General features: G+C 37.7%; 1 protein-coding gene across 6 annotated transcripts in view; it reads left to right on the top strand.

Moving 5' to 3' along the window:
- The window catches only part of akna (AT-hook transcription factor), a 31,872-nt gene that overhangs the window by 4,245 nt on the left and 13,729 nt on the right, over nt 1–13,898 (top strand). For 2 of the 6 annotated variants that reach the window (XM_044095726.1, XM_044095721.1), the window contains exons 1-5: nt 556–859; nt 4,210–4,580; nt 5,504–5,972; nt 8,426–8,723; nt 9,632–9,706. In XM_044095726.1, coding sequence (XP_043951661.1) covers nt 4,271–4,580; nt 5,504–5,972; nt 8,426–8,723; nt 9,632–9,706 — 1,152 coding nt within the window. In that variant the 5' untranslated portion in view covers nt 556–859; nt 4,210–4,270. Of the gene's footprint in view, nt 1–555; nt 860–1,170; nt 1,246–4,209; nt 4,581–5,503; nt 5,973–8,425; nt 8,724–9,631; nt 9,707–13,898 lie in introns of those variants that run through there. The other 4 variants (XM_044095722.1, XM_044095725.1, XM_044095724.1 and 1 more) reach the window with 4 other exon arrangements.

Below are 13,898 nucleotides of genomic sequence, written 5' to 3'. Positions count from 1 at the left end.
GTGAAAAACAAACATGTTTTAGCCAAAAGTTCACCTGACACAGACACACACCTGCAGTTTTTCTTAACATTTCTGAACTTTTATACTGGAATAAACTGATTTGGAAAACATTAATTTTGCCTGATTTTGTTATTTTTTTTGTTACTTATATAAATTATTGTCATTTTGGTCCTTAAAATACCAACATTTCCATTTAACTTTGTAAAATGGAAATTACATCATCTGATGATGTAATTTTTAAATATTAAATGATTAATAGTTTCATCAGTTTCTTTGGTAGTAGACTTTCTACCAAAAAAATTTTCACTATTACTTGGGTAAAATTTATAAATATATTAGCTAATTATTTGATTTTAAAACTTATTTGGAAGAGTATAAAGTTTTAAAAAAATGTTATTAAACAGTGTCCTCTTGTGGCGTAGCTTAATAACTACATTTACTAAGGTTTATTCTTGAAAGACATATCCCGCCTCCTTTTAAGATAATAACCAATCACAACTCAGGCTGACTTCGAAAGGATATACAAAACCCCCAGCGCTGACTGTAAGGTAAACACTACCTGCAATCTCCAGAAATTCAACACGTATTTTAGAAAATCGGTGGAACATATTTAATTTCTAAAGCACACAAATGCTTTCAATCAGATGAAGGGTACGCTTGTGTCAATAATTTCACCAAGAAATACCTGCAAGTCATAACGTAGGGCGAAATTTAACCCGTTCACTCTGCTCGGGGTAATTAGCCTTCCAGGCAGCAGAATCAGTGTTGCGCTCTGGACTGATGATAATTAGCTTTCTAAATGTCACCTGTGCCAACGTTGTCTGGAGGAAAGACGTCCTGTAACATTTTGTAAAACAAGGTAACACCGTTTTTATGTCAAAATTAATCTTAAAATGGGCTGAAGACATTTATTTTTAACTAACTTGTTGTCCGTGTTTGTAAACCGTAACGAACTTTTGAACTGCTAGCTAACGGTTTTCTGTGACGCACTTTCTCGTTAATGCTGAGTGACGAATTAGATAATTTTGTTGGTATAAGTTTACATTGCTTTTTCTTTCTTTTAACCTTCAGTGTGTAGTTCTCAGTGGGTGGTTTGTTGTGGTGTGAATGCCATGGAGACACGGAGGGGTGGGACTTTCATTTTGTCTTTTCTTTTTTTCTTTTTTTTAGTTTTATGGTTTCTAGGCAACGAGACGCTGCTGTAAAAACCTGCATTTTGCATCTGATCTGCTGCTCCTTTCTTTGGTAATTTGGAGCTGACAATAAACTAAGTTTTTATGCTGTTTGTGTTACAAAGGTTTGCATTATCTAATTACTCAGTTACATTTATTTGAACAGTCCTAAAAAAAAAAATAAAAGTTTTAGAAGTAGTTTTACTAGACCACACTATTTACTACTAATCATAAGTCTTAATTACCTACTATAATTGTTGGTTTTATAAGTTTATATTGGGGAAAAATATATTAGGACAGCTTTATATTTCAAAATGACAAAAAAAGACCCAAACAATAACGTGTAGAAATTACCAGAATATTTATTTTAAAGTCTGCCGAACATAAGAATGTGTTTTAAAAGTGTTTAATCCTTTTTTATTAATTTCCAAATTCAGCAGCTGTTGGAAAAACAATATATTCTCACCAGATTGTGGCTTTGGCCTTTCAATTTAGGGCACAATTACAGACTATTTGACAAAGTCCTTTCAAATGTTATTTTTTAGTTTAGCATAACTGTAAACATTGGCCAAGCAAAATATGTTGGATGTTATTTCATTGGTCCACTTCCAGGTTTAGAATAATTTTGGGTTTTTCATTATAGTTTAGTTTTATTTTGTTGTGACTTTTTGTCTAATTCACTTAATTTTAATAAGCTTTTAAGAGTGGTTTTGGTAGTTTTTATTAGTAAAAATATTGTTTAGTTTTTTATTACTTGTAGTAGTAATTACATTTCTTTCATACCTTGGTGAATTATTTTTGCCGAAATGAAAAAGGTGAAAGTTATTATGAATTATTACTTCAGTAAAACACCAGACGCAGACACATATCTGCATTTTTTATGAAGGTTTTTTATTGAAAGAAACTGATTTTGAAAAATTTTTCTTGGCTTAATTTAGTTGTTTTGTAATTATGTTATTTATATGAATCATTTTGGTCCTTAAAATACCAAAATTTACTTTTAACTTTATATGTTGCTCCATCTGATTATGTAATTTTTAAATATTAAATGATTGATAATTTGATCAGTTACTCGGTAAATACTTTTTGACTATCATTTGAGTATTTCTTTAATGGCTACTTTTTACTTTTATTTGAGTAAAAACATGTTGATGTAATGTTACTCTTACTTGAGTACAATTTTTGTATACTCTTTCCAACTCTGCTTTAAATGACCATTTTTGTTTATTTCAGTTAATGAAAATATTTTCTATGTTTTTTTTGTTGTTATTTGGTCAGTTTTATTAAGCTTTAGTAACATTGGTAACATAGCTTGCGTATTGGTCCTCTTGCGTGAGCCTCCAGTGTCCTCGGCTCTGCTTGGTGAACCATAAGTAGATTATCAGTCAAATATCTGAGCCGCCTATCAGGCCGTGCTTCACCCCATCCTCAACATGACCTGATTTCACCGCCATTTAAATAAAAAAAAAAACACAGTTTATTTTCCTTTTTTCTCACCCTTAATTTCTTTAACGTCCGTCCAAGATGGCAGCTCCCTGAATGTCAGCTGATTAGCGTTGTAGATGTATGCTGGTGATCGGGGTCTGTTGGGTGTCAGTGAAGCCCCCTGGCAGGAGTTTAGAGCAGATTAACCCCCATATGGTAGCTGAGATAAACCCTCAGTTCTGCAGGGAGATTGAACGAGTCAACAGGTGAGCTTTTATGTTTCTACTGATAAAACAATAGATTTTAAAAAGTCGGCCGCTCCGTGGGGTTTCATTGTAGCAACACAGCAGCGAATGTTAATCTTACTTCTCTGTGTGAAGGCAGCAGCCTCGTAATGCTCAAGTAAACAAGACTGAACTCAATAAAACAATGAGGTGAATCATAAGACATTAAATAAACATCTATATTAATCCCTCTGAGGTCACATGACACGGCAGGCACATTTTGACACTTTTTTTTTTGTCTGGGATCCTGAATTTATTATCCTACATCATCACCAAGCTACACGTCATATAAAATAACATATTTTATGTCTGTTCTAGTTTCTGTTTTAGAGGATTAGCCCTCTGTAATCAGTTAAAATCTGACGACCGTTTAGACGTGCAGATAAATGCTTACAGAAAACAAGACAAACAAAACTTCTGCTTGTACTTTATAGATTTTAAAAATTGTGTGGCCATTTATTGTTTTTAATTATTTAACACAGTTTTTGTTTCGTTTGGTATCATTTGTCTCTTTATTTTTGTGATTTTGATATTTTAAATCTTAGAAATAACTAAAATTCTGGTTAAAATTATACTAATAATTGTAAAAAAATATTCATTAGTCTATTTAAATTTTCTTGTATATTTTTATTCAAGAAAAAAAATTATTTTGCTTTTTTTAAATTGATTTTTGTTTTTCTTATCTAGAATAGAATGTAATTTATTGATTCCCAATGGGAAATAATTCACAAAAATATTCACAAGCTACTGCATCCAAAGTGTTAATCAATAAATACAATACAACCATAAGCAAAAATAAAATTTTAAATTTACTTGGAAAAATTAATAATATAATATTAAATTTGTTTCTTTACAGAGGAAATGAAGTATATTTATTTTAATTGTGTAAATATATACCAAAATAGCTACCCGTTGACAAACATTCACCTGTGTTAAATTTTTTCTTCTCTACGGAGGGCCAAACATGCCACCATCCAGTAACTGTTGCCAAATACATATTTATAAATGTTATCATTTTATATAAAATTCAATGCATATCTAAAGGCTCAACATCAATCAATAATCAATAATCTTGATACATTACACAGCTATGATAAAAAAAAAAGTTATAATTGTATTGTGGCACTTACAACCTTCCACAGTTTAAATTGACAGGATTGCCATAAATCAGCAAAGAAAAAACATGAAATGATTTCTTACCCATATAATGAACATCAGAAATAAATACATAATTTGTTGAATTTCAGCACTTTTGATCTTCCGCATTTCAATTTCACTGTCGGTATTTTAATGAAGCGTCACTGCACTGGTTTCTGTTGGTACCACAGAACCTGAGAACGATGCGACTATTCCCTGTGCTCGACTGAGAAGCTGAGACGTTAGGGCTGAATGGACAGAAGAAAAAGCAGATCTGGGGTTCTCCAGTGGACTCCGTCGCCCATCCCAGAGTCTCCCTCCTCCACACTGACCTCGGACGACTCCTGGGAGGAGGACAACGACAATGACAAAAAGGAAGAGGATGACTTCTTCAGGGAAATGAATGAAGATGGCATCATTGGGCTGTCGGAGGCCCTGGAGGAGTGGGAATTAGGAAACCCGAGTGGCGATCCTTGCTCCCCAGAGGACACGGTTCCTAGTGGTGGCGACAAGGATTCATCTCTAAAGTCCTCAGGAGACGATCTTCAACCCCGGCCAGCCCGTGAGTTTATTCCTCCTGGAAATGTTCTCGTTTTCATACTAAATGATTAAATATTCGACATATTGTAAAGAGGAACTACTGTAAAAAAATAACTTTTTGCATGTTTTTGTACTTCTATTTGGGTCTTAACTGCTTCTAAAAACTAATTTTAGGCAATAAGTTAAAGCTTTTTGGTGTCTTGAAAATGAGCGGTTTTAAATTCCCCCATCCCTTGGTTACAGTTGCTAGGTAACAAGTGTAAGATCCTACCTGTTACACCAAAGAGGACCTCCAGCATGTTTGGTCAGCTGGTTTTAGCGCTATATGTTCTGTACAATGGCTGCTGGGAATGGCAATTGTTTTGTTGTTGACTTACCATCCAGAAACCACTTGCTGCAATGTTGTTGGTTGTGCAGGAGGCTCTACTAATGCTTTTCAAAGATGTGGGGTTGTATAATTGCACATCTGTTTGCAGCCATTTTCATATACGAATGCAAACTTTGAGTAGGGGGCGTGGTCAGAAGCAATTTATCTGGATTTAAAGTGATAAGACGCCCTAAAACGGTTAAAATCTAATTATCTCAGAATGATTTGGAGCAAAAAATGTTTTGTATCACCCATAGGTCTATTGTAACCTTTTCAAAGAGGCATAATAAATCACATTCAAATGTTTCGTCCAAAATGACTGTCTTAAAGTCAATCAGTTTCAGAATTAAATCAGTTTATTTTTGTAAATGTAAGCTTGTATTTGTTTATTAGAATGGTTTTTTGTTGCATTTTGATAAACCTTTCTTACAAATTAAGTTTAAAACTGTAAAACTAAAGATTTTGAGAAACCACTTTGTAAATCATTGCGTAAAATGAGCTAGTTTATCAAAAGTATTTGTTAAAAACACCAACCTCTTTTATGTAAAAGTAATTTTGAATGTTTTCTTCCTTCATAGCAGCAGCTGAAAACCCAGAGCCTAACGGTCGGGTCTCCGAGTCCACGGTCACCTCCTCCTTTTCACCTCACCTTTACACATTCACCGAGGAGGAGCTCACAGCTGCTTCTGGGATCGAAGCAGAAACCTGCCCAGACACAGAAACCTGCCCAGACACAGAAACCTACCCAGACACAGAAACAGAGTCTTACTCCAGCCGCAGCAGCGTGAGGTCCAGCCCGCCGCGCCTGGAGCTGAAGCTCAGAGGTTCTCCTCAGCCAACCATGGGCATTTCTGAACAAGTTGTGTTGGAGAATATTCTCTCAGAAGGATCAGAAAAGCAGAAAGCTGGATTCCCTCCTGGAGCTCTGAAGTCCAGGACGAGTTCCCTCGGTGGGGCCAAGAACAGCTCGCCAGAGGCCAGAGGTTGTGACAGGAACATGAAAGCTGCTGGAGCCAGAAGTAACCCTGCAGGAACGGACGAGCTCAGGTGGGCTCATCTGATTATTTTCAGTAGCAAATCTTCCTCAGTATTCTGCTAATGTCAAGAAAACTACAGCAACATTTCACAACTTCTGTAATAACATTAAATAAGAAATTAAATAAAAATTGCCTGTTCACGCGATAAGTCATTAAGAATCCCAGTTAGTTTCCCCCAGAAAACTTGCTAAATGCATTGGTAGCGAGGCACTATGGCTGTCCTCCAGTGAAGAATGGTGACCAGGAAATGTGAAAATATGACTAGATAATGATGTGTTGTACAGTATTTTGACTTTATTTCAAACAAATTACATTTGTTTGAAATCTTTAATATGATGACAAATATCACAATGCTAGAATAATATAAAAAACCTACAGACATTGACAATATTGGTGTTAAGTAAAAAAATAATTTGTACATATATGGGTGAAATGGAACAATGCTGATGTGTTATATGTAGTTCTCATGAGACGTCGCACTTCTGGAAACTTTGTAGCCGGCAGCCATCTTGGCAGGCAGTTGCTATGGATTTGCTATGACAACAATAAACAAGCCACAAACTTAGAGCTAGCTCTCGTCTCGTTCCTGTCTAACTTATAAACAGGAAAAATATATTACGAGTATTACATAATCACAATTTTCAATCAATCAATCAAACTTTATTTGTATAGCACATTTCAGCAGCAAGGCATTTCAAAGTGCTTTACATCAAATCAAACACAAAAACACGATGCAACATAGAATCAACAATCAAAACAGAACATCAAGTCAGATTCCATCAATAAATTTGCAATTGATTACGTTTCAAATACAACTCTAAACAAGTGGGTTTTTAGTTGAGATTTAAAGGAAGTCAGTGTTTCAGCTGTTTTACAGTTTTCTGGAAGTTTGTTCCAGATTTTTGGTGCATAGATGCTAAATGCCACATCTGCTCGTTTGGTTGTGGTTCTGCGGATGCAGAGCAGAACCAGAACCAGAAGACCTGAGAGTTCTGGAAGGTTGATACAACAGCAGCAGATCTTTAATGTATTGTGGTGCTAAACCATTTAGTGATTTATATACTAGCAACAGTATTTTAAAGTCTATTCTTTGAGCTACAGGGAGCCAGTGGAGAGACTTTAAAACTGGTGTTATGTGCTCTATCTTCCTGGTTTTAGTCAGAACACGAGCAGCAGCATTCTGGATCAGCTGCAGCTGTTTGATTGATTTGTTGGACAGACCTGTGAAGACGCCGTTACAATAATCAATACGACTGAAGATAAACGCATGGATGAGTTTCTCTAGATCTGGCTGAGACATTAGTCCTTTAATCCTAGAAATGTTCTTCAGGTGATAGAAGGCCGACTTTGTAACTGTCTTTATGTGGCTCTGAAGGTTCAGGTCAGAGTCCATCACTACTCCCAGGTTTCGGGCTGATCGCTGGTTTTTAGTTGTAATAACTGAAGCTGTGCACTGACTCTAGATCTATAACTCTAGATCTGTAACTATAGATCTATAACTCTAGATCTATGACTCTAGTCTAGATCGTTCCTCTTTAGGTTAAAAAATAATAACTTCAGTTTTGTTTCTGTTCAGCTGGAGAAAGTTTTGGCACATCCACACATTTATCTGTTCTAAGCATCTGTTCAGTGATTGGATGGGGTCAAAGGTCACCTGGTGACATCGTAACATAGAGCTGTGTGTCATCTGCATAGTTATGGTAGCTAATATTATTTCCTGTTATAACCTGAGCTAGTGGGAGCATATAAATATTGAATAAGAGGGTCCTAGGATTGAACCTTGGGGTACCCCACATGTGACCTTTGACCTCTTTGATGAGAAGTTTCCAATTGAAACAAAGAAGTTCCTTATGTAAGATTCAAACCAGTTAAGCACTGGACCGGAGAGTCCGACCCAACTCTCCAGTCCATTCAGTAATATGTCATGATTAACACTGAGGTCCGACAGAACCAGCACTGTGGTTCTCCCACAGTCCATATTTATATGGATGTCATTGAACACTTTTACGAGGGCAGTTTCTGTGGGATTTTGAGTACTCTACCCACCTCTGTGTAATACTAAGATAAACATCAGTGATATTTACTGTAGTACTTTGGAGCAGCTACGTAAACAACGTTTTGGGGAAATTGTAGCCGGTGATTTTACACTAGAGAAAGCAGCACATTATTCGGGAAAAAAACCCATCATCCCCCTACTACTTCCTGTTGTCTTCTTTGTCATTTCTGTCAGTAGTTGATCATCTAATTCGTGATGTGAAAAAAGTGTACTGCTGACAAAACCACCAGATTCTATAGAACAAAACGTTTTGCAGTAAAATGTGATTTATTTTATGTCCCCCGAAATCGGAGTGTTTCCATTAAGGAATAATTTATTTTTTTTGTTATTTAAAATTAATCAATTTAAAGATTTATGAGCTACTGACACCTCATATCTTAGCTTTCATTTTTGTTTTTCCTTTCCAGGAGAGCATCACTGACTCATCAAATCCCAAACTTCTCGAAGGTGGAACCCAGGATTCATTTCCCTAAGCAAGGTTACAAGCCTCCGAAAGGCAAGAAGTCGTTAGAGAGAGCCACGATGTCGCCGCAGCCCCCCTTCGTATTTAAGTCCCCCGCCGACATCGTTCAGGAAGTCCTGTTCAACAGTGACGTATCCTCCTACTCCTCCGATACCAACACGCCCACCAAGGCTCCCAACTGCACCGTCCCTCCAGAGTTCAGGTGTCGGCAGCAGGCCAGCACTCTGCTGCAACAGCTGCAGGTACGATCTGGAGGAAACGCGTCTCAGCTAGCCGTCTACTGCAAACCTGACTGAAAGCGGCAGGGAAATAATACTTAGGTTGGGTAATATGGAAAATTAGCATCATGGAGAACCATTGGGCTGAAGACATTGTGTCAGAAAGAGGAGGAGCTTCTTAAAAAGACAGAGGCCCAATTTCAAGGTTTTAAATTAAGGCACAATATTATGTAAAATTGACTTTTTTGAGCTGTACATCGTGTTATATTGTTGTTCCATCATCAAAACAAACCTGGAGTGTTGTTTTGATTCTTTCATGCATGTTTGAGAAATCCTTTAATCACCATGGCAACCATTCAGCTGTGCAAAATGCTTGGGTGGACCTAGCCCCGCCTTCAAGGCACAGCTCTTCCTCTGAGCAGCTTCCACGCCATAACTCCTCCACTCAGCTCCTTCAGACTAGCCAGCAGCAATTAGCAAACATCTGGTGGATCTGCTGAACTCATTAAGCGAGACACCTGTCAGTTCAGTGCTGCTAAAAATGTTTTAAAGGGCTAATGGAGGAGCCATGTTGTGATGACTTCCTGAAGGCAGAGCTTCAAAAAGAGCAGGAGTTTTTAAAGAGACAGAGGCCCAATTTCAAGGTGATAAATTACTATATAAAACTTATTTTAGGTCATAGTTGATGTATAGAACATTTTTTATCAGCTGAAGTTAACACAGTTACATGGTTGTGCTATAAAATGACGTTAATACATAATACACTGTAAAAACTCAAAAACATACCAAGTGTTTTTACTAGATTCTATCATCCTTCAGAAATTATTTTACTTTCTTTCTACTAATTTTCTTTCACAGTCTAACTTCAGAATCTGGTTTTCCAGAACAAAACTGCTCAGAGGAATATCCACTCACTTTTTGTCGCTCTGCAGGAAGACTACGACAAGCTGCTGACCAAGTACGCGGAGGCGGAGAACACCATCGATCGTCTCCGTCTGGAAGCAAAGGTAGTTCATCTCTGGGTCTGAAGTCGTTTTTCATGAGATGGAAACCTTTGCGTTTTCTCAAGAAAGCATCACTTACTAACGATGCCGATGTGATTTATCATTGATCCCACTTTTAAAACAATGACTGCAGTCTCGTTTCCCAAAATTGCTTTTAGGTTGAAGATTAGATGGAAGATTTTAGATTGAAATTAAATAGAAAAATGAAATCCAGCTGCCTTTGTTTATTTTATTTGACCACTCTGCAGCTCAGCGAAATAATGCATCCAGTTTTACTCTTGTTCCAAGATGGCTGCTTAACCACCGGGGATCAGCTGAGTGCAAACAAATCACATTACAGGTGAACATTATGGTAGTTAGATGAAGGATTGGATCTTTGTAAAGTTACATCCAACTTTTTATTGGTGAAAAACAAGTTATTTTGTCAGAAAGGTGTGTTAAATACAAGCTGAAACATTATGTCCTATAAAACAATCCCACTTCTTCATTTTAATTTATGTAAAAGGAAAATTCAAATTCAAATACTCTGCAAAAACACAAAATCTTACCAAGTATTTTTGGTCTAATTTTTATTGCAAATATCTTAGTACTCTTGAAATAAGAGAAAACTGAATCCCAAGTGACTCCTCAGCAAGAAATATGGGCTTATTTTAAGTCAGTAATTCATTGGGATTGATAGAAAAGTTCACTAAAAACACTGAAATAATCTGCCTGTTTTCTCCAATTTAAGGAATTATTTACTTAAAACAAGCTCTTATTTCTTGCTGAAAAGTTTAAGTAAATTTTGTCTCAGTTCAAGTATATTAAAAGATATTTCCACTAGAAACTAAATCAAAACTACTTATTTTGTGGTTTTTGCAGCATCTACTTTATTTACCCCAAAAGGAAATCAAATGTTGCAACTCGGATCATCCAAATCTCTTCTAAGAGAATCCCCAGTAGCAGTCAGTCTTGCAGTGAATCTGAAGAGGTTGTTAGTCAGTAAAAATAACTTGTTTCTTTGTAGCCATTTATTCCGCCAAGTACAACACACGAACAGACGACTCCAACTGAAGAAGAGTACAAAAGCATAAACATATATTCCTAGCACAACAGTGCCCCTAGCGGATGAACATGTAATACAAACAAAAACAAAAGAGTAACAATCTCCCGCTTTTCTTAAAAAAAAAAATAAAATAAAAAATAAGTATATATATATTTTAAAATTCATGACAAAGCACATCCCTTAAGGATTTTGTTAGAACAGTGTCAACACGATGGAATGTGAAACATCTTGTAAATGAATTTATTGAAGAATCCAAAGTCCTTCATAAAGAGCCTTAAGGATTGAAGTTGTGGATGCTCCCTTCTTTGTTAAACAGTCTGCAAGTTGGTCTTTTGTTTGAGACCACAACACTTGAACTTTCTTAGTTTGAATCAGCTCTTTAATTGAACTGATTTCCAAGCGTAACCTTTTCTCTGCAACAAACTTAGTAGACTTAAGTGCATCTACAAGAGAGAAATCAGTCACACAGATTATAGGTGGAGGACAAGCAGTACTACCAGCACTGAGTTCAGAAAAGAGTGTGGAAAGAAAAATGGCATTATCAATCCCCTCAGACATAGCAAGTGTTTCACCAGCCAGTGTGCTCCTGACAATTCTCTTAATTCTCTTTGACTGCCATGAAATGGGAGAGAACCGCCCATTGTCACCCATCAAAACAATGAAGTGCCCACCTTGAGTACCCCCATCTGAAAGATTTCCAAAAGATGCATCAGTGAATGTAACCATCCTTAAGTTACTGTCTTCCCCAAGGTGTTGAAAATTCAATTCAACTGATTTGGCCTTGAGCTTACACACAACTCTGTTTGCTTCATTAATGGTCTGTACTGTAGCATGTTTGAGACGAGATGCTAAATTACTAGCATCAAACATAACATCAGGCCTGCTCTGTCTCGCCACCCACAGAAGTTGACCTATCTTCGATCTGAGCTGCTCTGTCTCCTTTTCAGTGAGAGGTGAAGCCGACTCTGCTGCTCGTGAGGGTGAGAGGTGTATGGACTGCAGGTGCTGAATGTATGTTTCTTGGTGTATTTGTACCATCTTACCTTCAGTAACAAGATCTACCCCCACATAGGAAAAGCTATTGTGTGCTTCACGACCAACATTAAACTTTGACCTCAGGTGAGGTATGACTGACTCTGAAAACATGTGTGATCCACCCCATATAAAATCATCAACATGACAAGCAAGTACACCAGTTACATTTTTGTGTTCATCCAGCCAATAGAAAACTGCAGGGTCAACCTTAGACATAATGCCTCCTGCTTCCATCATGATGGTTTTTACCCTGTTATACCAATACAGTGAAGCATCAGCTAAACCATACACACATTTTCTCAGTTTCCAAAGCACACCTGTTCTATTGGCTTCTGGGGGAGGCTTGATGAAAATGTCTCTAGACAGTTGCATTCCTTGTAAAAATGCAGATTTAATGTCCATAGAGTGAAGTTCCCATTTCTTCTGACATATAACTGCCACAAGGAGTCTCAATGACTCTGAGGCACAAGTTGGAGAGTCCTTTTGTAGATCAGAAACTTGTAGCTCCTCAAATCCTCGTGCAACAAGTCTTGCTTTTGGTATTATTCCAGTTTCAGTCTCTTTCATAGTGCACACCCAACGAGTGGAGATACACTTTTGTCCTTTGTCCTCAATTTCTTCAAACACTTGGTTCTGTTTCCAGCTTTTTATTTCCTTTTCCTTTGCTTCATCAAACGACATGTCGTTACTCACAAAAACATCCTCGTGTATCCATATCCTCAGCATCTGCCTGGACGTGAAGATCCTCCAACTGTGATAGATCAGCTGATTCACTGTTGCCAGCCACTTCTGCAGGCTCTAGCAGCTCCAAGTTAAACCAGTCCTTGTATTTCCCAGTTGCTTTGCCAGCACGCCCCAACACTTTGGCTTTTTGTGAGACACCCTCTGCATTTCTGAATGTCACAATTTGACCTGTCTTTACGATGGTGTTCCCATTGTGCTGTCTCTTGGCCTCTGCATTTCCAGGATCAGGCAAAGGATTATTCTCAGGATTTACTGCCATAGTGTCTCCTCCTACATTCTCTTCAATGATGTCCACTGTATGTTGTCCTTGAATGTTCTCCTCATTGCAGGTAATCTCAGGCGCTTCATTCTCATGGGTTACTTTTCTCAATCTGAGTTGATGCACTCTGACACAGGTGCCTCCGTGTCTAACAAAAACGACTGCACCATCTTGACCAATCACCACTCCTGGTCCTTTCCATTCTGGACAATCCACTCTTTTGTAAAAGACTTTGTCTCCAGTTTCATATCGCTCGTCTATGGGCCGCAGCTGTTTCTTTAATGCTCTGCGTATCCTTTCTGAACATTCTGCTTCTGTAAAAGCTTTTCTTGCAGCATGCAAGGCTGAAATGTGCTTGGCAACCCATTCGCTCCTGGTGGTGCCCTCTAGAGCTGGAGCTTTGTCTATTAATACAGAGGGCAGGTTGGGATTCTGCCCAAACACCAGCTGATGTGGGCTGTATCCATGGACACTTTGCATGGAGTTCTTTGCCATCAGGGCCCAATCCATAGCAGTGCTCCAGTCACATCCAGTACTTGCTTTGACTTTTAGTAGGATCTCCGTCAAAGTTTGATTATGGCGCTCCAACAGTCCATTGCTCCACGGACTGTAAGCAGGTGTCGTCTTAACTTCAATATTAAAGTTCTCGGCCATGTCTCTCACTTCCTCGTTATTAAACTCACCACCATTGTCACTGAACAACTTTTGTGGTGGACCATGCACACTGATCCAATCATGGATAAAACGTTTGACTATTTCAGAAGACCTCTTGGTGGTTAAGACACTGCCAGCACTGAAACGAGTGAACTGGTCAATAATATGTAGGTACCAAACCCCAGGTTCAAGTTCATGCAGATCCACAGCAACTGTTTCATTGTATGTAGATGCCAATGGTAAGCCGACAGCAGGTTTTGGTTTGGTCTTACAATATTTTTGACACACTTCACACTGGTTCACGACATTTTTCAGCAGGCTGTCACATTCTGTGTCCTTATTGCCAGAATTAGTCAAAAGTCTCTGTATTTTATCAGCAGAGGCATGTCCAAACTGTTTATGAAGTTTCTCGAGAACTTTCATCTTTTCACTTTTGTTCATCTTGTCTGTTGCAGTCA

The sequence above is a fragment of the Gambusia affinis genome, linkage group LG17 (genome assembly GCF_019740435.1).
Source record: "Gambusia affinis linkage group LG17, SWU_Gaff_1.0, whole genome shotgun sequence".
In the NCBI taxonomy this organism is placed as follows: domain Eukaryota; kingdom Metazoa; phylum Chordata; class Actinopteri; order Cyprinodontiformes; family Poeciliidae; genus Gambusia; species Gambusia affinis.
This window is presented reverse-complemented; position numbering and strand designations above follow the sequence as displayed.